Raw genomic sequence first — 25,757 nt, forward strand, 5'->3', positions numbered from 1 at the left:
GGCTGTTGGCTGAGCATCCAACTCTTGATTTTGGCTCAGGTCATGATATCACAGTTTGTGAGATCAAGCCCCGGCTCTGTGCTGACAGCATGGAGACTGCTTGGGATTCTCTCTCTCCCTCTCTCTCTGCCCCTTCTCTGCACACCCCTTCTCTTCCTCCATCTCAAAATAAATAAATAAATAAATAAACATTAAAAAAAAAAAGAGAGAGAGAATGAGGGGCCCCTGGGTGGCTCAGTCAGTGGAGCATCCGACTTTGGCTCAGGTCATGATCTCACGGTTCGTGGGTTCGAGTCCTGCGTCGGGCTCTGTGCTGACAGCTCAGAGCCTGGAGCCTGCTTCGAATTATGTGTCTCCCTCTCTCTCTGCTCCTTCCCCACTCACATTCTGTCTGTCTGTCTCTCTCTCTCAAAAATAAACATTAATTTTTTTCAAAGAATTAAAAAAATCAGTTATTCACTAATAAAGTTACATCTTAATTTGAACTTGATTTGAAATTTGAGTATTATTCTTACAATGGTTTGAAACTGAAGTGCCTGGGTGGCTCAGTCGATTTAACACATCTGACTTTTGATACCGGCTCAGGTCATGATCTCACAGTTCGTGAGATAGAGCCGTGCATGGGGCTCTGCACTGATAGCGCTGAGCCTTCTTGACACTCTCTCTCTCCCTCTTCTCAAAATAAATACACATTATTTTAAAAAAATGCTTTTTAATATTTGTTTAGTTTTGAGAGAGAGGGAGAGAGAGTGAGATGAAGTGTGAGAAGGGAAGGGGCAGAGAGAGAGTGGGACACAGAATCCAAAGGGGGCTCCAGGCTCTGAGCTGTCAGCACAGAGCCTGCTTCAGATCCTCTGTCTCCCTCTCTCTGCCCCCCTCCTGCTTGTGCTCTCCCCCAAAATAAATAAATATTTTTAAAAAATGGCTTAATACTTTTGCACAGCATTAATTAGCTTAGTACTTAGCATTACCCAGATTTTAGCAAAACATGAGATGAACGCATGTGCCTGAACATTAAAAATAAAGGTTTAATAGTAAAGACTTCTTGATAATTATTCACCTGAAGTTTGGCAGCTCCTCCCTTAATAAGACCGCAGATAATTTCTTCTACTCTTGCTGGGTTCTTGATTCGAACTGAACTTCTCTGGAATTCTGGCATCTAAAAAATTAAAAGAAGTTAATTAACTCCTTTAAATCCCCTTTTCCCAGGTTCTTTTGATACCAAGCAGAAGCTTATATTAAGATATAAAAACGGTAAGGCACTATTAAAAAAAAAAAAAAAAAAAGCAAATCATCATATCAAATTACCATTTATAAACACAAAATTTTTTGAAGCACATCAACAGTTTCCATCTGGAAGATTAAAACAAAATTATGTTTGTCAGAAAGTGTAATTCTTCTAATTATAAAAGTTGTGCATGGTTACCACAGAAATAACAAAAAATATAAAAAAGAAAATAAACATTGTTTGGAATTCTACAACCTGAAGATAAGCTAGTAAACATTTAAATATATTTTTCATTATTTTCTTTGATTACAAACATGCATGTATATGCACAGTTTATGTCATTCTCATATACTTTTGCATCTGGCTTTTTAAAATTAATATTATTTAATAAACAGCTATACAAATGTTTTTCACAGAGTTCATTAATCAAAATAAAATTCCAGAATGGAATGGAGACTATCTGAACTTTATGATAGTTTTCTTATAAGATCTTTCTGCTTAAGATTTAGCTTCTATTTATATTTACATTAAAAAAATCTTAGCAGAAAGGTAACAAATGTTAAAGTATTATTGTCCTCAAGTGTACCTTTGTATAGGTAACTAAAATGTTTTTAAAATATATTTAACTTGAAAAGGTGCTTCAATATCTTGTGCCTTTATTGTGCTAAATCCTAAATAATTTCATTGTTCTTGGCCTAAATTTTACAAAGTATTTATTTCAAGTTAAGACAACTACTAAAAGGTATGAGACCACCAGCAGGAGACTCTTGATCTTGGTGTGGAGAGTTCAAGACCTATGTTGGGGGTGGAGCCTACTTAAAAAAAAAAAAATATTAGACCACCTGGGCTTAGGTTGCTACTAAGCCGGTTTATTCAGGATTTAGTGTTGCTCAACAATGTAACATTAATTATTGTTTCTTTTTTCTACCCTATCACAGGGAGAATGAAACTGACCGGAGTAAAACGCACAAGCACAGTGCTCTTACAGCACATGTATAAGAAGATGCAGGGTGTGTGTGTTGGGGGGGGGGGGGGGGTTGTGGTTATGGGGCAGTTAATAGCTCCACAGTATGAAAAGATAGTAAGAGAACCTCAAATCAAGGTTCCATACTGGGTTGTATCCAGTAACCTTTATTTACTTCATATGCTATTATTCTGGGTATGTTACCATCAATAGTAGCATATGTCATGTGTATCACAGATATGGTCATAAAAAATTCCCTAGACCTTACATCTCTGCTCCAAGAGCATGTGACCAGTTAAGTTTCTCAGGTCCTCTGCTCTCTCTACATAATGACCAAAATTAGAAAATCAGAAAAGGCTAAAATGTTTTCCTAAGACTGAAAGATAAATGCAGAAGTGCACAGGAAAGAGAAATGCTAACATTAACACTTTTTTCCACTAATGAAAGATCCTACAATATACTTAATTTTAAAAATCCATATTTAGGGGCGCCTGGGTGGCTCAGTCGATAAGGCGTCCGACTTCCGCTTAGGTCATGGTCTTGTGGTTTGTGAGTTTGAGCCCCGCGTCAGGCTCTGTGCTGACAGCTCAGAGCCTGGAGCCTGCTTCAGATTCTGGGTCTCCCCTGTCTCTCTGCCCCTCCCATGCACATGCTATGTCTCTCTGTGTCTTTCAATAATAAATAAATGTTAAAAAAATTTTTTTAAAGCCATATTTAAATAGAATAGGATAACCTGCAATGCAACTAACCTACATACTGAGATTCTTCAACTTAATTGGACGTTAAAGGTGTCAACAGAATAAAGGTTACCTAAATATTCATTTTATAGTGATTTTTCAATAGATGAGAAAAGCAAATAGGCATTTATTCCTACATTCCTTTTCTTCATTTGTTAATCATTTAATTTGCTTAACAAATATTTACCTGTATCTACTTTGTGTCAGACACTAGATGTCAGAGATATGATGATCAACAGTACTTACAACGCTATTGCTTTCCCGCTGAGTTTTAGAAACTGTTGCTGTTTTGGAACATCCCTTCTGTAGCTCCCTTACAAATACCTCAACTAGTATGTTCACTTCCTAACAACTAAATTCTGCTCTTACATCTGCCTTAACTGGCAGATGTGTAGTAGTCAGCCCATGTTTGACTTAATAACTAACCCATTACTGAAAACAGAAGATATGAAAGCAACAGCAGATATATGCCACTAACTATATTTTCACCAAGAGAATTAAACATTTCGGTGTGTCCATACTGACAAAGATGTCCTGTCTCATGCAAATCACATTCTACAATACATTAATTAAAAAAACAATTTTTTTTCCAATAGGATAATATAACCTGTTTCAGATAACGGATAGGAAAAAAGTACCAAGGTTACTTCAAAGGAAGCCAGTTTCTGCCAGGTTAAAAACTATTAGAAAGACAACCAGAGGATGGAGGCATTGATATCCCTGCTTTTGTGCAACACACAGCCATTCGTTTTCAGATAAATAAGTAGGAAATACCCAAATAGCACCAAGGTGAAATCACAGTGATGAAAACAGACGAAAGAGCAGCAACTTTCTCCAAAGAACACAATAGGAAAGAGGGTGTAAGTGTAAGAAATTTTAAAATGATAATTACATCTCTGCTTTGGGTTATATGGCAATAATACCTACATCCCTCCCTCCCAGTTCCACGATACACATATAATGTCACCAAAGTATATCATAAATATCTCTCAGGAACTTGAGATACTGGGCATTTTACTCAAATATTTTAGAATTCAACCTAAGAAATATAATTTTAAAATACTATATGAAATGTGTCAAAGAATATCAGAATACCAGAACATTAAGAAGTGTACTGCGGGAATATACATTCATCATACATCACACACTTTTGGTACCTCCTCAAATCCCTTCTTCCATATTCCTCTTGAACAAAAACACACCTATTTGGTAGCACTTAAAATAATGATACTTCAAATTTGAAAGGCGAGTTATTTTGAATTGTCTGAAAACTTTTCAACTTAATTTTATGGAAAATAAATAAGTGGCTAAAAATGTCCATTACTTACAAACAAAAGAAAATAAATTCATTTCATAAGGCCATAATGTAAAATGCTGAAAGAGTAAAGTTTTCCTGACAAGAATCAGGGCATTTTGGTTGACTGGAGCCAAATCTGAATCAATGCTAAAGATGACCTCATAAAAACCTAAAATACATGTATTCTGGCTGATCTTTAATAAAATGTATTTGTACAGATGAAATGATCTCCTAATCATTAGTCTACTTCCTCACTCAAAAAAGCAGTGATTTCTAAAGAAGTTGATTTCAAAGCTATACAGTTTTATTCACAACTCTACAGAAATATTTGATTATTTGATATTATCTTTATCTTGCAGATACACTGAGACAAGATATAACAGAGATCTACATGGTATAGTTACAAAAGTGTCCTAGTTTTACCTGTATTTTCTGAAAATGGCCCAGTAAAAATTAGTTTAAATGACTTAAAGATCTCTGTCCAAAATTCTTAGGGGAAATATTTTTTGTTTTCCAGTGTTCATATTGGGTACAAGCAAAAGATTTCATTGCTACATTGATACAAAGAAGGGGGCACTACAATTTTCATGTAGCTACATAGAAAGTTTAGATCCAAAGTCACCTATTCAGACTGGTACATTCACCCTCATACATAGATGACTCTATGATTTATTTGGAAGATTATGCATTGCTAAATTATAGTGATAGCCATCTCCCCCTGCCTACCATATATTTGGCCTGTCTCTATATTAAGGGAGTGTAGGCCAAATTCTTTGATTCATTCACCATTTAATCATTAAGTACAAGGCAGCTCTGTAAGAAATACAAAAATTTTAGTAAGATAAACATTTTATGCTCCAAGTGCATGTTCTCTAACATGGTCTGTAATACAGGAGCCCAAATAAGTAATCCACTGCCCAGATGTCCAGATAAAATGCAAGAGGAACAGAAGTCACTGAGATTATTTCCGCTGGGGCCAAAAGAAGAACCAACTGAGCTAGGCTTTCAAAGAGAAGCAGGACTTGTATATGCTGAGATCAAGAGTCAAAGTGGAGGGTCTAATGTGGGAAAAAGATAAATAGCTCTCTCTGTTTAGAAGTTTAGTGTACATGGAGGTGTGTGTGTGTGTGTGTGTGTGTGTGTGTGTGTGTGTGAAGTATGGAAAGAGATTTGGAGCCAGATCATAAGAAGTTAAGAATAACATCCAAAGGAGCTGTCAACCTAAAAGATGTTACCAACATTTTTAGAAAAGCAAAACCAAAGGTAAAAACTGTGCAAATTAGTGCAATGAAAAGTAAAAAGTAAATAAATATGTACCTGTTTTTGGGCTTGTTTTCCTTCAACAGTCTCTTTGTGGGTTGACTACAGTGCTACTTCCAAAGAAGACACGCTAGAGGGTTTTGGACCCAGGTAACAACACATTATACGGTAGGACATTCCTACATCACTAGTATTCATTTTGGTTAAAAAACATCAACTCAAGCAAAAAAAAAAAAAGTTTGGACTGACTTAATTCTACATATCATAAACATTCAATAGCAAAGAATCAAATGCTAACCAGGCAATGGAAGCAAAGACCATGCTGAATGATGTATCTGGCTGAACCAATCAAAACTGCCCATGTTGGACTCTTCAACATACAAAAGCACAGCAATTTCATATGTTCTATCCTAATAGCAATAACTACACCGATGGCAGCTTAATCAGTACTTTGAGGCAGCCTTCCCTTCGTGTTGCACGCTGGATGAGGACAGCTAAACTGAACATAGAGATTTATTAATTGTGACACAAAGCTGTTTGCATGCTAAGTCATGTTCTGGTTTATAGACTCAAATAAAAAAAAAAGAAAGAGGAAGAAAAAAATAGAGAAGAGGAAGAAGGACAACAAAACAGAAAAGAAAATATAAGGTGATCGTGGGACAGTTGTCCTCTTTAAAAGAGAGGGGGAAATTTTGATTTTTAGGATTTTACCATGGTGAATATGGAAAAGATATAATTTTTTCCACACATGCAAATAAATGCTACTTACATAGTTAATTAACATTTACTGAGTGCTTACTTTATGCTATTAGGCACTTTACATACTTTTCCATTAAATATAAACAAGAACATTTCATTTATAAGATGAATAAGGTCTAAAAATCCAATGTATGCTACAGTGACTATAGTTTATAACACTCTATTGTATAACTAAAATTTGCTGAGAGTAGAACTTCAATGTTCTCCTCCCCACCTCCCAAAGGGTAAATATGTGAGGTGATAGATGTATTAACAAGATGGGTTCACAATGTATATCAAATCTCAAATCATCACATTGTATACTTTAAATATCTCACAATTATATATAATGTCTATTGTATCTCAATAAAGCTGGGAAAGAATATGAATAAAACAACAAGAGTTTGGTGGTTTCATACCATTTCTTAAAGGTGAGACTGCTGCCCTCATTCAAGGGTATCACAGCTCTTAAGGACTACATTAAGATCTGAAGCCAGCTCTGACTCCAAAACCTTTATTTTTCCTTCCTTTTCCTAATGTCTACAATGCAATGAACTCTACTGTGACACAAGAAGTTTTTTTTTTTTAATTTAAACATTTGTTGTTTTAATTCAGATGCTAAATATAAAATAACTCATGCTGTGTGCTTTAAGTGTGTTTTTGCTGAGCAAGGAAAATTTAGCACAAAAAGGAATGGGGTAACCATTTCATATGCTGAGAAACACTACAATACACATTATATTTCAAGCAAACATTTTTTCAAAGGTAAGGTGAAATTCAATTCAACAAATACTTGAGGTTCTATTGTGTGTGAAACATTGTGAAGGGAGATCTGGATAAAGTTACAGTCCCATAATTAATGATCTGGTTAGAGACAGAGGTAAAAGTGGTGAAGATTCACCATTAATAAATGGAACTGGGAATACTCAAATACCCACCATTTTCACATGCACAGCAGAGTCTTGATTAGGCATTTCTTGGTTATCCAATCTTCTGGATTTCCCCAGGTGATGTCACAGTAAAGGAGAGAGAAAAAAAGTACACGTGACATACATATATTTCAGGCTGTTCCTGCATGTTAATGACATAGTAGGGTGGTACTTTTGGTTTGATTTAAATACCAAGTTACTGAAGGCAACTTTTTTCCTTTCCTAAGAAGCTCAGCAAAGATTTTCTCTATCTCACAAAGGCTGGAGTTAAAAATCTGTATGAAAAATTTGTAGCTCTCCCATAAGGACTTATATAGTGTTAATGAGATTTGAATAAAGAGTTCAAGTGAAAGTCTACATTTGCAAGAAAATGCTTTATTACAAGAATATTTTACCAACATTGTCTCTACATAGAAAGATGAAGTTTGTGGGAAAATTATGCATTACTATTACTGAATCAATGAAGGAATATATGAATAGAACTTAAGGAGAAACATAATACATAAAAGTCAAGTTTATTTTTTAATTGTCCCATATTAAACTCTTTAATTTTGTGAAATGATGTGACTAATATCTGAGGTGTGTCTGAAGCTAGCAGTGTCTGGCCCAGAATAAGTATGTGATAGTGTTTGTTAACTGAATGATCATTTTACAGGTTTGGGTGGAATTTATACATATCAGTTTGTTAAACCAAAAAAAGTGGTTTTTTAAATATCTCTTAATAAAATAAAATAAAATACTTATCATTATTCTTTTTTTTTTTTTTTTCATTTTTGCAGTATCACTCTTAGGGACATTTACATACTTTTGTTCCTCAATGACTTTACTTTAGGTAAGTAAAAATTTTTAACAAAAGCAGTACTTAAAAGGCCAATGTTAAGGGCGCCTGGGTGGCTCAGTCAGTTGAGTGTCCAGCTCTTGGTTTTTGCGTAGGTCATGATCTCATGGTTCATGAGTTTGAGCCTCATGTTCAGCTCTGCGCTCTGACTGTGCAGAGCCTGCTTGGGATTCTCTCTCTTTGCCCCTCCCCCACTCACGCTCTCTCAAAATGAATAAAACTTAAAAAAAATTAAAAAGTAAATAAAAAGGGCAACTTTATCAAAAGGGGAAAAAACTTTTTTCTTAAAAGTTGGACATTATATATGTGTTCTTTATAATTAAAATTTATTGTAGCATTTTCTCAAATTCTAAAATTCATTCCTCCCCCTTTCATTTTAAATGCATTAAATTAGGAAATGTCTTATAAAAAGGTATTTCCTGCCCCCCCCCCCTCCCCGAAAGGTTGTTTGTAAGCTAATGGTTTTATGATTGGTGGCATCTTAGAGCTAAGTAAACAGTATTTCCAAATAGTAAGATACTTCCAATTTTTCACATGTGAAAAATAATGTACTATCTGCAGAAGTATCTATAACTCATAAAAGCTTTGATCACTACCCTGAAAATGTAATTGTAATGGTAGTTTGGGGGTTAGTAGTCTTTAGATGATCATGGTCAAACTGAAGTAACCCTTCCTTTCTGTCAATTCTCATAAACAAAGAAGATGTCACGGAAGTTGCCTGCAAATCTGTTTCTTCATTTATAGAAACTAAAGCATACAATACGCTTATGGTTTTCCTTTGATGTTTAATATTGAAAAGGAGTCTACATTTGTCTGAAAGCACTATTTAAAGTACAGTAGAGTTGGGGTGCCTGGGTGGCTCAGTCAGTTAAGCATCCAACTCTTGATTTCAGCTCAGGTCATGATCTCACGATTCATTAGTTCAAGCGCCACATCGGGCTCCACACTAACAGTGTGGAGCCTGCTTGAGATCCTCTCTCTCTCTGCCCCTCCCCTGCTTGCACACATGCTCTCTCTCTCTCAAAATAAACAAACATTAAAAAAAAATAAAGTACCGTAGAGTTTACAAAAACACCGTGTACCCTGAAACATCTGAAAAACCCAAAGGAAAAGAGAATTCAAGCAGTGCAGAATACATTTTAATATCTGGGAATCTCAGATGTTTTTGTTACACAGAGCCAGGCAGCCCATTCCTCTTCACCACCCCACCCCCCAATTTTGCTCTTTTTGGAGCATTTACGTTTAGTAATAAAAGAAAAGGAAAAAAAAGCCAGTGTTATTCGAAAAAGTAACTGTCTTTCTCATGGTCTCTTCGTATTTTATTAAAAAAAAAACACAAACAGAAATTTGACAATGGCCAATTTTAGGACATATTTTTGATAAGTAAACCTAATAGTTTATGGATACCATGTAAATTTCAACTGAACATCCTTGCTCTCCCCAATTCTCACTGGCAATCTGACCAGAATGTATCCTTGTTCAGAGATAATATCACATAAAGTGATACTGTTGTCCTAATACAAAAATCACCCCATTGTTTCTATCATTACAAAAGTGTAAAGACTAAGGCATAAATGCCAGCATTCTGGCACTATTCTAAGGAAGACATTGAAAATTAGGGCAGGGTATTTTTAAACCAATAGGCTTGTAAGCCTATACTTGGTATATAATGTTCTGGCTTACTTTGCCAACAGTCATCTGTTGCAGATGCTTCAAGAGAAGAGCTGTTGGAAAAAACACATCAAGTGTAGAAGACATGTTCAAAAATAGAAAATACTACCCTGCAACTATGAACTCTCTTCACGGGAAGTTTTGAAGTTTCAAAGTCTTTGGAATTTTAAATGTGGACTGTAAAATGTGGAAATTGGAATAATTACTTTGTGTGCCTTCACTATGAGGTTAAGGTCTCTGCGCTAACAGTGTTTATTACAAAGAATCTGAAGCAAGAGGTAAGAACTTCGCTTGAATAGCACAAACTGGGTAACTGAATTAGCTATCATGGTTATTTCCTTCTGAGATCATTAACTTTACCTTGAAAAGATATTTACAAATCAATGACTGAAAATTTCTACATCTATATGAAAAAATTTACTTGCCTTTATACAAGTTTTAAAGTATCTGAAGGCAAACTGAATACTTTTTAAAGGCCTACTTGACTCTGTCTTACGGGAAAAGTGAACAAGATTAAATTCATTAACATTGGTTTAAAAAGTTGTGAGGCTGCTTTAATTGTAATACTTGCAGAAACATTTACACTATACAAGAATAAGGTAAAGAAAGTTTGAATGGTAAACTGCACACTACTTACATAAGATGCATATTACTATAATATGGACAGGGTATCAATCAGCAACAGTACTAAATTTCCAAATGAATCCATTTTTGCTACACTTTTCCAGCAACCTGTATTACTTATGATATAGCTTACGTTTTTAATAATGACACTTTCTTAGGACACGGAATAAAACTGTAAGTTTATTATTTCAGTAGCATTGTAAATCAGTTTCATGAAGCATTTAAATAATTCTCCCTAATTAGATTTTCAAGGCAGCAGTGAAAAAAATATATACAAACTAGAAAGTGAAACTTTCTCGATACAGACATAAACGAAAAATGAAACTGAACATTCTCAGGTCTTTCCTAAGCCTGTTGGGGGAAAGAAAAAAGAAACAGAATAGGAAAAGGTGGGAAGGGAAGAGAAGGAGATAGAAGAAAAATAGATTTCAAAGGCTAGTTATTTAAAAATTGGGAATTTATACCAATTTCCTTAAATAGTAAAACTTGGTTTCTCGGTCAGACTTTTATGGACACTTAAGAAAATGCACAATTTCAGAGCTTAGAATTTATTCATATATCCTCCCACCCCCACTGCCTTAATATCTAATAGCATTTTTCAAGAGGAATAAACCAAGGCACATGGAAATTAAGTAATTTATACTGATTACCCTAACGGTACTCTGAGTTCTTCTGTCCTTGAATTTGTCCTAGAACAACAGCATAGGTGGTAAGCAATATCCAGGGATGCAGGGCTTGGATATACACTGCCAATAAAAACCAAGTAAATTGCTTTAAGAAATGGTGTGCTGTATTACCTAATTTTCCTGATTAAAAAAAAGAAAAAAAAAAACTATAAAAAATAAGGTAAATTCAATTATTTAAATCTAAGTTAACCACAACATTCTAGGCTTTTACAGTAATATATGTTTGAATCTTAATTTTCAATATACAATTTGTTATAAACCTTAGAGATTGTGATCCAGCTTTTATCAATTCCTAAAACACACCAATATAATTACACTCCATGATATCTTGGCTAAAACTCACAGGCACGTAATAAAAATTATCTTTATTACTAGCCATAATAAATGCTTCCTAATCCTAGGGACACAAAGCATAGCAATCAGCAAAATTAAGTCACAGAGCAACTAAATGAACAACAAAATTGGATCTTACAATGTTTTTTTTTTCCCCTTTGAGAAGAGATTTCTGAGGGTACTTTGCTTTTAGTTAACATTTATATGTGAAACAAGAAGCTCTTAAAATTAGATCCTATAAATTGTAATTTCTGAGACCCAAGGCACTGCAAGGTTATACATATTCATATCTTTGCAAATGTTAAAGTTTTGCATTTTACTGCTTTATTCTATTTTTATTTCCCTAATTTGTATTTTTAAATGCCTAAAATTTCACCAAGATACTGAACCAAATAAAAGATAAAGTTAAACAAAAGAAACTCATTTGTTTCCATGAACTGTACACACTTACCCTGAATGTAACCGGACCAGCTACACCAGCGAAAGAAAATTCTTCCTGTCTGAGAAGTACTAATATAGCACAAGGTGCAACTGAGGGCGGTTCCAAAAGTCTTGGCTAAGCTCTATGCAAAAACAGTCTTGTGACGCATTACTACACAGTGCTTTATTATGCTCTGGGTGACACTTGCTAGCTCTGAGCTAGTCCCCAGCCAGTCAACAGAAAATTATCAACTGAAATAATGTGACAGTTAAGAGAAGGTAAATCTGTACTATTAGAGCTGGCAACTTGCTCTGCAAAGAAAAACAGAGCCTCCATATTAACACTTACAAATACTCCCTTCCTCATCCTGTTTTTTGGTTGCCAGTGTACTTGTGGTATATGCATTTTTATGTATGAAATTATAGTGCAACAGAAGGTAAAACAAAATTAGGTTGTGGTTGCCAAGGACTGGGGGAGAGGAGAATGGGTAGCCACGACTCAATGAGTACAAAGTTTCAATTTGGAAAATGAAGAGTTCTAGAGATGGATGGTGGTGATGGTTGCACAACCTCAGTGTATTTAATGCCACTGAACTGTACACTTAAAAATAGTTAAAACAGACAGGGGCGCCTCGGTGGCTCGATCAGTTAAGCATCCAACTTCGGCGCAGGTCGTGATCTCGTGGTCTGTGAGTTCGAGCCCTGTGTCCGGGCTCTCTGTGCTGACAGCTCAGAGCCTGGAGCCTGCTTCAGGTTCTGTCTCCCCCTCTGCCCCTCTCCTGCTCAGTCTTTGTCTCTCTCTCTCTCTCTCTCTCTCTCAAAAATAAGTAAACGTTAAAAATATTTAAAATAGTTAAAATAGTGAATTTGATGTTGTATTTTATCACAATTTTTAAAAGATTACCTCATTTAAGATACATGAAAAAATACATGATGCATGCTAAGTGGTCACTAGAATGTTATGAGCCTTTACTACAGGGCACTGGGATTTAAGTGATTTTTATTTTTATGTTTTTCTTCATATGCCTATACTGCAAATTTTATCAAGACCATGCATAGATTTGCTAAAAAAAATTTGAACACAATGAAAACTAAGTTTCATTGAAAATTTTGTTAAAAAATGGAAAAACATGCCTTTCCTGTTGGAAATAAGTGGTCAATCTTTTGTGAAGAAAAATATTTTTAACTTTTAAAGAGAACAAGTCTTGTTTTTAACTTGACTAGCAGGACTGCAATATGCTAATGCCATATGTCAGGGCCTCATAGATAAGTTATGCTTACCCCCGGGGAAGCTTTATCATTAGGAACATGAGGAAGCTACACTTTAGTAAATAAATTTTTATATCTGCCCTCTCTTTTCTATGTTCAAGAGAAATCGAACTCACGCAACATTTCAGTAATCAAATTTTGTGAAGTAGCATGCTCTATTAAAAACAAACTCCCAATTTTTGTTAACGAATTTTAAAAAGGCCACTAACAAATTATCCAAACTTGGTATCTACCAAAGGTTGAAAACTTGGCACAGCTATCTTATTTTAATAAGATGAGAAGACTTACAACAAAACATTCTTCTACAAGGAAAATCTTTTATACTCTACTAATGGAGGCTCAAGGGCAACCAGGTGATCCTTTTTAAAAATACTCTGTATTATATATGAATATTATGACTTAATTGTCCTGCAATATATCAATATAGGTAGCCATAATAAGAATTTTAAAGACACCACTTAGAAAGATGACTCAAGATAAGTCATTCTCAACAACAATACAGGATGCTGGAGTCAGAGTTCCTTTTTGGAGGGCTATTTAGAAATACTATTAAAAACTTTAGAAATATACATTCCTTTTGACACAACAATTTTATGCCCTAAGGATTTTATCCTAAGGAAATAAGGCAGTACACAAAGATCTAGTCGCCAAAGATATACAGCTGCCATCTAGTACACAAAGATACATACTACAGACTTGTTTTATAATACTGAGAAATTGTAAACAACCTAAATGCCCAATATCTAAATTATCATTAATATAAAAGAGGTGAATACACTGTGGTATACACATAAAATATAAGATTATAGTTCCCAACATTATTGTTAAAATTTATTGTACGTTTACCATGTGTCAGATACTTCTAAGTCCTTGACATACTTCATCTCATATAATACTCATAACCCTATAATGTATGTGTTATCATTATCTTCATTTGATAGGTGAATTAATTAAGGCTATAGCTGGCAAGTGACAGAAATGGATTCAAACTCAGGTCTCTGACTTCAGAATTCATGCCTGTAAATCACTGGACAGTACTGCTCTATGAGATCAATATGGAGATGTACATGATCTACTATTGAGTGAAAAAAGTTATGAGAATATCTACAGCAAGAGTCCAATTTGGGGGGAATTCTTTACACAAGCATAGTAAAGTCTAAAATAGAACACATAAGACAGTATCTGTGATGGGATTATGGGACCATTTTTTTTTTTCTGAGCTTTATACAATGAATTTCATGGGGAACAAAAAATGATTTAAAATGTTACAGTAGTAGCACAAATGTGTATAATCAGAAAAGAACGTTAAAAAATAAATTAAAAAAACACCTGGAGCTAGTCAATATCATGGACAGATGATTTGAAACAGTGTTTTCTTTTCTGTCTTTCTTTTTTTTAACTTAAATCCAAGTTAGTTAACATATAGTGTAATAAGGGTACCAGGAATTGAATTTAGTGATCCATCACTTACATAACCCAGTGCCCATCTTAACAAGTGCCTTCCTTAATGCCCATCACCCATTTAGCCCATTCCCCCCATCCAACACCTCTCCAGCAATCCTCAATTTGTTCTTTGTACTTAAGAGTCTCTTATGGTTTGCCTCCCTATTTTTATCTTATTTTTCTTTCCCTTCCCCTATATTCATCTGTTTTGTTTCTTAAATTCCACATATGAATGAAATCACAATCAACTCATCTTCAACAAACCAGGAAAGAATATCCAATGGAAAAAAGACAGTCTCTTCAGTAAATAGTATTGGGAAAACTGGACAGCCAAGCAGATAAATGAAACTAGACCATTTTCTTACACCATACATAAAAATAAATTCAAAATGGATGAAAGACCTAAATATAAGACAGGAAACCATCAAAATCCTAGAGGAGAAAACAGTCAACAACCTCTTTGGACCTCAGCCACAACAAGTTCAGACTTGACATGTCTCTGGGGGCAAGGGAAACAAAAGCAAAAATGAACTATTGGGACCTCATCAAGATAAACAGCTTCTGCACAACAAAGGAAACGATCAGCAAAACTAAAAGGTACCCGAAGGAATGGGAGAAGATATTTGCAAATGACATTTCAGACAAAATTAAATTTCAGACAATGCAATGCATTTTCAGACAATGCAATGATATTAGTATCCAAAATCTATAAAGAACTTATCAAACTCAACACCCAAAAAACAAATAATCCAGTGAAGAAATGGGCAAAAGACATGAATAGACACTTTTCCAAAGAAGACATCCAGATGGCTAACAGACACATGAAAAGATGTCCAATATTACTCATCATCAGGGAAATGCAAATCAAAACCACAGTGAGATACCACTTCACACCTGTCAGAATGGCTAAAATTAACAACTCAGGAAAAAACAGATGTTGGCGAGGATGTGGAGAAAGGGGAACACTTCTGCTGTTGGTGGGAATGCAAACTGGTGCAGCCACTCTGGAGAACAGTACGGAAGTTCCTCAAAAAATTAAAAATTCAGCTACCCTATGACCTAGCAATTGCGCTACTAGGTATTTATCCAAAGGATACAAAAATGCTGATTCGAAAGGACACATGCACCCCAATGTTTATAGCAGCACTATCAACAATAGTCAAATTATGGAAAGAGCCCAAATATCCATCAAATAATGAATGGATAAAGAAGATGTGGTATATATATGCAATGGAATATTACTCAGTGATCAGAAATAATGAAATCATGGGGTGCTTGGGTGGCTTAGTTGGTTGAGTGTCCGACTCTTAATTGCAGCTCAGGTCATGATCTCAGGGTTTGTTGAGTTCGAGCCCTGCATCGGGCTCTGCACTCATAGACCAAAGCCTGCTTAGGATTCTCTCTCTCTCTCTCTCTCTCTCTCTCTCTCTCTCTGCCCCTCCCCCATGCATGCTTCCTCTTTCTCTCTCAAAATAAATAAATAAAGTTAAAAAAAGAATGAAATCTTGCCATTTGCAACGTAGAGGAACTAGAATGTGTTATGCTAAACGAAACAAGTCAGTTAGTGAAACAGTATTTCTAATGGGGAGACAAAAGCAAGGAACTCACCCAGTTTGCTCTAAAATAAAACAAAATACAGGGGCGCCTGGGTGGCTCAGTCGATTGAGCGTCCGACTTCGGCTCAGGTCATGATCTCACAGCTCGTGAGTTCGAGCCCCGTGTCGGGCTCTGTGCTGACACCTCAGAGCCTGGAGTCTGCTTCTGCTTCTGTGTCTCCCTCTCTCTCTGCCCCTAACCCACTCGCACTCTGTCTCTGTCTCTGTCAAAAATAAATAAACATTAAAAAAATTTTTTTAAAAAAATAAAACAAAATACAGTATGAAAAGAAAGATGACTAGTATATTATCAAAGAGGTAGAAGATAGCTTTGGTGCCCTGGTGTTCTGTCCTGCTAGTCTAAGGAAAGGAGAGAAGAGAGGAAATAGGAGTACGGCTTCCTGACTACAGGGAACTTTTCCCACAGTTTAATTCCACCCAGTGGGTATAGGAACTGGGGGTTGGATGGGATGTCTGGTGGGCTATCCCTCCAAATGGGACTAACATTTTTCAAGCACTTTCTTACCTTGTGTGTCAGAGTCCCAGAAGCATGCAATGGCCTTTTATATATTGTGGGACCAAGGGCAGGGGCTACCCTAAGATGGCCCACTTTAGAATAAAGATTATTTTGAGTTAAAAATAATCAAGACCCAGCAGATTTAGGAAAAGCTCTTTACCTCCACCCTCCTACCCCTTACAACTGCCTATAATAATTCAGATAAAAGACCTTCTCCAGAAAGACAGCTATCATCATAGATAACTACACTACTATAAATTAGGTAGAGTGGACAGAGAGGAACCTAGCAAGGCCTCTTTGATCCAAGTTCTCTCTTTGTCCCACCATTTCTAAGTGGCCCAGCAAGTATTTGTTTATTCTTCCTCAGGCTTGCATTCCTTCCCTTTGAAGACCCAGAGCCCTTCTCCTTGTTCACAATGACATACATACTTCATTCTGCCTGTCTTTGGAATTTCCATGTCTTTGTGGGTTCTCCAGATGTATGCTATTAAGTTTGATTTTTCCTCCTGTTAATCTGTCTCATGTCAATTTGATTCTTAGCCTAGCGAAAAGGACCTTGAGGGGACAGGATATTCTTGCTCCCTGGTAACATGTTCCATTTTAATGTATTCAGTAAAGCCTTACAAAAAAGATAATATTCCCTCTTTATTGTTGATAAGAAATCTAAGGTCTGAAGGGGTTACTTACTACTTATGTGACTTTTCTCTTATTACATCATGCTGTTTCTAGGCAATAATATACACATAACACACGAGAGGGCTAAAGATGTCTGTGAATAAGAATAATGTTTTGAAACTGTGCCACAAAAAAAAAAAAAAAAAAAAAAGAACAAGAACACAAACACAATCAAAGTACAGAGAAAAAGAAAATGAATTTTGTTTGAAATCGCTCTCAGATACGATGTTTTGTTTTTGAAAGGGAATATAAAGGTTTCAGAAGTAAGAAGTTGGAGGCTTTTTAGCAGCACAATGAAGACCATTCAGTAGTGGACTCGAAGACTGGTCCCTGTTGCCTTGGGAGTTTCTTTACTCCTGGTCATAGAAACAAATCACTCATGAAGCTCCTAAAGGAAACTCTACGCTCGTAATTGATATGCCAAAGAGCACAGAACTTCTCGTACAGGACTCAAATCTGTGGAAGATTTGTCTCCCCTTATAACACTGAAACTGGCTGTCTTTATCAATGAGAAAAAAAGATACGCATTTGTACTTCTGAGTAACTAGTTACAACTTTTTAGATACTGTCAATTATTCAATCAACTTGAAAAGCTAAAAATGATCACTTCATATTTGCCATCAAAAAGTTTCTCAAGATTTTGAAATAATGAAAAAACAAAAAGTCCACAGAAAATCAAATCTATCTGTTTAAACCTTAATAACTTATTTATTGATTGATTCACTTTCCCTTTAATCTTGGGGCTGAGAAGTAAAGGGAATAAAAGTACTCCATTACTTCATAGTTGTATGTGAAAGAAATCCTTTCACAATTCTACATAAAACCTGTAGTAAGTATACTTTATTTCTCAACTATTTAATCTAAGACATAACTACTAACTCAGTTTACCATGATCCTATAATTTGGCTATGGAATGTATTTTTAAACTCCAATCTGAATGTGACTGACACCCTAGGAAAGTATTCCAAACAAAACAATAAAATCATATAAGAAAGACCATTCAGTAGGAGGTGAGATGCAATACTCTCTGTAAGGATTCTTGCAAAACTTGTTCCTGCTAATTCCTGTAATTGCTGTATGATATATATAGAAAGATGATTTTTTAAACATGTAAAACATCCATCTAAGCATTTGACTTCTCTTATAACTCCTCTAAAGAAGGCAAGAGTCAACTAACTTCAACACTGTGACTGATCAACACAGAATTGAAACAGATGTTGTTAATGTTTATATGAATACAATTTTAAATGTTTAAGGAGCCAAATCAGAGATGGAACAATGAATCCTTCCATTTTGGGATGAACAGGAAGTAAAGATCTTCTGTAAGTTTCTTCTCATTTAAAATCATTCCAAAAACTTATCCTATTAGGTGATTGTTAGTGAAGTTGACTGCTGCATTTATGAATTTACAGGCATATATGCAAACTGAGGAAAACCTGTGGTTCTAATCTCAATGCATTTCTTAAAAACTCTGCAAAAATCTAGGATTGAGTAACTTAATTTTCAGAAACTCAAATGCAGTTCTCAAACATGGTTTATAACTTTTTTAACTTAAAAAGTAGTAAATTCTGTAGTTTAAACTCCTTTAGAGGAAATGACATGTATGTTGCAACAGGTAGGTCAAGTTCAAGAAAATTGGGGGCACCTGGGTGGCTCAGTTGGTTGAGCACCCGACTTTGGTCCCCTGTTGGGCTCTGTGCTGACACCTCCGAGCCTGGAGCCTGTTTCGGATTCTGAGTCTCCCTCTCTGCCCCTCCCCAGTTCCTGCTATCTCTCTCTCTCAAAAATAAATAAAAACATTAAAAAAAAAAAGTTCAAGAAAACTGGATGTAATACTGTATCATTAATGAAGGGAGTCTTCACTGGCTCTCCTCTGAAAGGCACTATGTTCTAATATTCCAAGATGCTTAGCACTGAAATTGTTGTTTCCATTTTATTATATCTGATCTCTGTACCTGAAATGGAACAAGAAGAAAAACTTTGTTTTAATTTTGGACTCCTTCCACAATCACACAGTTGGTATTCTGTCTGTTGAAAAGAAACAGTATTGTTTAAGATTGTTCTTTTGGTATGGGTTATACTAAAAAAATAGCAAAAATGGTTATGTTATTTATGCTTTTATTGTTCATGTTATTATATCCAATACCTCTAAATGGAGAGTACAAAAACTTACTATCTTCTTTTTGCTCTGCAGGATAAACTCATTTAAAAAATAGAAAGGTAAGAAAATGATGAAGAAATTTATTTTGAAAGAGATTCAAACTTATAAATAACTTATAGCAAAGGATTACTTGAAATTATACGGAGGATGAATGAGAACTTGAGTTTTAAAAGTATGTAAATAGAAAAAACCACAAAATATAGTCCTAAAAGGACTAAAAAAACTTCCTTAAATATTAATAAACTCAGTATGTTAGACCAAAGTACTTAATTTAACCTATGAAAAGTTTTGGTAACATATGTTCAACAATGGAACATGTGTTCATCAGAATGGAACTTATAAAAGTAGGTTTATCAGAGAATGGCCTTCAAAGTGCTTTATACTTTATAGTCAGGCATCATACTGGTGATCTCTTTCAAACTTTTAAAGGGCTCCATGCTAGATATAAACTGCTTAACAACACATAAAAAAGAGGTTAAGCTATCCAATTCCATTTATGAAACTAGTATAAAACCCTGAATCAAAAGCCTATCAAAAATAGTACAAAAAGGGGGGGGGGTACCTGGGTGGCTCAGTCAGTTAAACTTGCAACTTCAGCTCAGGTCATGATCTTACCTCTGTGGATTCAAGCCCTGTGTCAGGCTCTGTGCTGACAGCTCAGAGCCTGGAGCCTGCTTCGGATTCCATGTCTCCCTCTCTCTTTCTCTGTCCCTCCCCTGCTCATGCTCTGTCTCTTTCTCCCTCAAAAATAAATAAACATTAAAAAAAAATTTTGGGGGGGGGGGGCGCCTGGGTGGTTCAGTCGGTTAAGCGTTTCACTTCAGCTCAGGTCATGATCTCGCGGTCCGTGAGTTCGAGCCCCGCGTCGGGCTCTGTACTGACAGCTCAGAGCCTGGAGCCTGTTTCAGATTCTGTGTCTCCCTCTCTCTCTGACCCTCCCCCGTTCATGCTCTGTTTCTCTCTGTCTCAAAAATAAAAAAAACGTTAAAAAAAAATTTTTTTAAGTAGTACAAAAAGGGGATACATAACCTAAGTTCACATATGAATATAGATACAAAAGTCCTAGGGGCGCCTGGGTGGCTCAGTCCATTAAACGTCGGACTTCAGCTCAGGTCATGAACTTGCAGTTCGTGGGTTTGAGCCCCGCATAGGGCTGGCTCTGTGCTGACAGCTCAGAGCCTGGAACCTGCTTCAGACTCTGTGTCTCCCTCTCTTTCTATTCCTCCCCTACTTGTACACTATCTCTCTTTCTCAAAAATAAATAAAAATTAAAAAAAAAAAAGTAAAAAAACAGTCCTAAATAATAATGCAGTAACAAGCTAAATTCAATAGTATAGATAATCACTCAACATGGCTGAATCAAATATATCATAAAACTCAATTAACAGTCATTACAGAGGAATAAAGGATCACAGCTGACTGTATTTTCTTCTTCATATTCTTTGGTATTTTCTAAATTTTCTGTAATGAACCTACCTTATGCCCAGAAGAAAACAAATATTATTTTTAAAAAGTTACATGGCCTGGGGCCCTGGGTGGCTCAGTTGGTTAAGCATCTGACTTCAGCTCAGATCATGATCTCATGGTTCATGAGTTCAAGCCCCAAGTTGGGCTCTGTGCTGAGGCTCAGAGCCTGAAGCCTGCTTTGGATTCTGTGTCTCCCTCTTCCTCTGCCACTCCTCACCTACACTGTCTCTCTCTCTGTCCCAAAAATAAAATTAAACATTAAAAAAAATTTTCTAGGGGTGCCTGGGTGGCTCAGTTGGTTAAGTGTCTGACTTTAGCTCAGGTCATGATCTCACAGCTCGTGAGTTTGGGCCCCATGTCGGCCTCTCTGCTGATAGCTCAGAGCCTGGAGCCTGCTTTGGATTCTGTGTCTCCCTCTCTCTCTGCCCCTCCCCAACTCATTCTCTCTCTCTCTCTCAAGAATAAACATTAAAAAACTTTTTTTTTTTAATAAAAAAAAGTTACATGTCGCAAAATGTAAGAATTAAGAAATACATATAATGCTACTACATCTTTGGACAAAATGGACATGCCATATGTTAAGCCATATTTATGAAGGTAAAATGAAAATTATCTATTGAGGTAAAATCCTACCTTACTACTTTTTCTGGAGTAAGAAAAACTTCCTCATTCTTTGGCTGGGAGGATAAACTAATGAGTAAGCTACACAAACTATTTAAACATTATGTTAGATTCTCCTCCCACTCTGTATATCGAATGAAGTCATAATGTGTAAATGAGGAGTCATATACAAATTAGGCTCAGTAAAGCATTATAAAGAATTAGTACATTGGTTTAAAGAAGGCATTTAGGTGGGTGGGGAATTGGGATAAAAAGATAAAGGGGATTAAGAAGTACAAAGTGCCTGGGTGGCTCAGTCGGTTAAGCGTCCAACTTCAGCTCAGGTCATGATCTCACGGTTTGTGGGTTCAAGCCCATGTCGGGGCTGTGCTGACAGCTCGGAGCCTGAAGCCTGCATTGGATTCTGTGTCTCCCTCTATCTCTGCCCCTCCCCCATTCACGCTCTGTTTCTCTCTCTCAAAAATAAATAAACATTAAAAAAAAAAAAGAAACACCAACTGGAAGTTATGAAATAAAGTCACGGAGATGAAAAGTAGGGCATAGGAAATATAGTCAATAACACTGTATAATCTTGTATGGTGAAGATGACGACTACACTTATCATGGTGAGCATGAACTGTTGAATCACTATGTTATACACCTGAAACTAACAGAATACTGTATGTCAACTACACTTCAATAAAAAGAAGCAGCAGCAGTCAATAGCACACATTTAAAGATTTGAAAGGAGGGTCACTCTTAGACTACTCAAAAATGGAAGTGAAACAAAAAGACTTGGAAAAATACATTCCTAACATACTCTCATGGTTAAAATCATTATAAAACCCCTTGCAAATCAAGAAAAATAACTTAGACAATTCAGAAAAGAAGAAAATAAATGGCCACTATTATTTTTAAAGGTTCAGCTGAATATTTAAAAACATATTATTTGGTAAAAATGAGAAAAAAAAAATGACACCTCTTCCCAGGAAAACAGGGAGCTAGGTACTTGTATATACTGCTGGTGGAAATGTAAATTGGTACAAACTTTTCAGGGGGTAACCCGAGAGTACATTCAAAAGCCTTAGATTTGTGCATGTCCTTTGACCTAGCATTCTACTTAAACAGTTACTGATTTGCAAAGATGCTACATGAATATTTACTGATACATTATTTACCATAATGAAAAATGGAAAACAATCTAAATGCTCAACAATGAAGAACTTGCTAAAATAAATTATGATATAATAACATAAAGGAATATAATACTCTAAAATAAGTATAGAACTGGTAAGGAATAAATTAATAAATGAATAATCTTATTAAAAACAATGTTACAGGGGCACCTGGGTGGCTCAGTCCATTAAGTGCCTGGCTCTTGATTTTAGCTCAGGTCATGATGTCATAGTTGGTGAGTTCAAGTGCTACATTGGGCTCTGCACTGATAGTGCTGAGCCTGCTTGGGATTCTCTCTCTCCCTCTCTCTCTGTCCCTTCCCTGCTAGTGCTATAGCTCTCTCAAAATAAATAAGTAAACTTAAAAATATAAAAATAAAAACAATGCTACAATATAATCTCATGCTGAGACAAAGGACAACAGTTACATGCATAGAAAAACAAAGGAGTATACTAAAATCTGTTTGTTTTTTTTTAAGCTGGTGAAAATTGCTGATTACTTCTTTTTGTTTACCTAGATGTAGTAATTTTTTTATATCAGCATGCATTATATCATATAAAATAAAAAGATAATCAGGGGAAAATTAAGCTTAAAACAGGTAAATTAAAAGGGAGAAATTCTTTATAAAAAACTGGATCTAATTCAGGTACTAATGAGTCCTTAATTATTAAAACTTCCCTAAAACAGAGCCATATGACTGGAAATCCACACATGTGAACTTCATGAATAAATTTTTAAACATCTATACTCTATCATATGATATGCTTGTTTTTAGTGTATTAGAGGGGATTCAAAATTAGTGAAATACATGTAGAAGCTTTATTCTTTATAAAAGCCCATGTTTCTCATACAACTTTAGTGAAATTAAATTTCAGTAACTGAAAATGATATTATAATTATATATGCCAAGCCTGTAAGTATGCTACTCAGGTCAATTTAACCACGTACAAATTATGATTGCAGGCCAGCAAGGATTAGGCCCTAGAGGGCTAGGTACTCAGGTGAAAAACTGTTGCTCAACATTCTCTCTCCATTCTGAATCTTTTTCTTTTTCTTCTTTTGAGTTTTATTTATTTATTTTGAGAGATGGGGAGGGGCAGAGAGAGAAGGAGAGAGAGAGAATCCCAAGCAGGCTCTGCAGTGGCACTGTCAGTGCAGAGCCCGATAAGGGGCTCGAACTCACTAACCATGAGATCATGACCTGAGCCATGATCTTAACCAACTGAGCCACCCAGGTGCCCCTCCATTCCCAATCTTTATAACTTTAAGAAAGATGTATGATGATATAATTAGACATTCTGCTTTTATCTCCAGGCCTGAGAGCTCAAACAGAATACTGTTTAGAGACAATTGTTAAATCATTACTTAATATGAAGCTCCTGTAAGAGAACATCATGTCTACAAGACAGCTGTGAAAAGAATGCTTTACCTCAAGAAGGAAGAAAAGAGGATTAGCATTTATTGAATAACTACTATGTGGTAAACAAAGTTTGGCACTATATGCATATCATCTCTTTTTAATCTTAACAACCCAGGGTAGATATTTAGAATGCACTGTTGGAATTCTCCTAAAGGCATTATTTAAAATACCAAGTAAAATAAACAATACAAACACAAAGACAGAACATATTCTTAATATAATACCCTGAAAGAAACAAGGGGGCAGAGGAGTTTTTAGGTGAATCTTCTCCATTCTGGAGAACTGGAAATTGAGACTTAGAAATTGTCCAAGGCTAGGGGTGCCTGGGTGGCTCAGTCGATTAAGCAGCTGACTCTTGGTCTTGGCTCAGGTCATGATCTCACAGTTGTGAGACTGAGCCCCACATTGGGCTCTGAGCTGAATGTGGAGCGTGCTTGGGATTCTCTCTTCTTCTCTCTGCCCCTCCCCTACTCATGCTCTTTCTGTCTCTCTCAAAGTACATAAACATTTTTTTAAAACCACAAAATTTTCCAAGGCTAAACCATCAGATTGTGGCAGTGCTGAGTCTGACCCAAGGATTCACCAACTACTAAACTCTCAAACATTATATGTTATGACTTCATTCCCTTACCAGATACTCTAGAGTTCAAGTCAGCAATTATGAAACTTGTTAAATAAATTATTTTATCTTTATTATATAAGATACAATACTTATAAATTACAGAATAACTGAATTAATTATGGAACACTAGATTTCCCCATCCTACCAAAACTAAGCCATGTGACAAAACCATCAAAAAGATGAAATAGAATAAAGTATTTAACTTGGAAAGAGAAAAAATTAAAAAAAAAATTTAAACATTTATTTGTGAGAGACAGAGACAGCATGAGCAGGGAAGGGGCAGAGAAGAGAGGGAGACACAGAATCTTTGAAGCAGGCTCCAGGCTCTGAGTTGTTAGCATAGAGCCCAGCGCAAGATCATGACCTGAGCAGAAGTGAGACGCTTAACCAACTGGGCCACCCAGGCGTCTGGAAAGAGATAACATTTTTAAAGATCAGCAACACAACACTTCATTAAAGCAATTCTTATTCCCAAGTGGGAAGCAGGCTTTCTTTAAGCATACTGAGGGCTGGTCTGCTACTTACTAAGCTAGTTCCTAAGCAAATTAATACATATTATGACAACATTACTAGCTGGACTGTGTTTTTAAGGATTAAATAAAGTAAACATGCACAGTGAATTTAACCATAAGTAGACACCCCCAAATCTTAGTTCCTTTCTCCTGGTCACAGGATGATAGGGCGGTGCCCAGCTAACCCAAATGGGAATCAGTTTCTAAGTGTTTTCTAGTGTTAGCCCCAGGGTAGCCCCCTGTTTTCTTGAAGTAACTTCAGTGGGTTTCTGTTTTGTCACTTTTCACTATGCTGTTATGCTTAGGTTCTCACGCTTTTCCTATCTCCCTCCATCAAAATTGACTGAGGGTCTCATTACCTTACAACACTAATGGTGTCACAGAGAAATCTAGATAAATTTTGGTTTTTTTTGATGATGGTGTTTTGAACCCAGGCTCTGAGTGGGGCATTTGATGTAAAATAAACGAGAGGGCTGTGCCATGACAAGGCTTCAGAGATAAAATGGGGACAGGAAGGATCTTGCGGGAACCCACATCACGTTAAACATGTGACTATCTATTTCCACCCACTTACA

General features: G+C 35.9%; 1 protein-coding gene across 6 annotated transcripts in view; it reads right to left on the reverse strand.

Annotated features, from left to right (window-relative positions):
* NT5C3A (5'-nucleotidase, cytosolic IIIA) overlaps positions 1-25,757 on the reverse strand; it is a 52,229-nt gene that overhangs the window by 8,490 nt on the left and 17,982 nt on the right. For 2 of the 6 annotated variants that reach the window (XM_060632855.3, XM_060632856.3), the window contains exon 2: positions 1,061-1,159. In XM_060632855.3, the coding sequence (XP_060488838.1) occupies positions 1,061-1,159 (99 nt within the window). Of the gene's footprint in view, positions 1-1,060; positions 1,160-7,162; positions 7,218-10,936; positions 11,033-11,756; positions 11,885-25,757 lie in introns of those variants that run through there. The other 4 variants (XM_060632857.3, XM_060632861.3, XM_060632860.3 and 1 more) reach the window with 4 other exon arrangements.

The sequence above is a fragment of the Panthera onca genome, chromosome A2 (assembly GCF_046562875.1).
Source record: "Panthera onca isolate mPanOnc1 chromosome A2, mPanOnc1 haplotype 2, whole genome shotgun sequence".
Classification (NCBI taxonomy): domain Eukaryota; kingdom Metazoa; phylum Chordata; class Mammalia; order Carnivora; family Felidae; genus Panthera; species Panthera onca.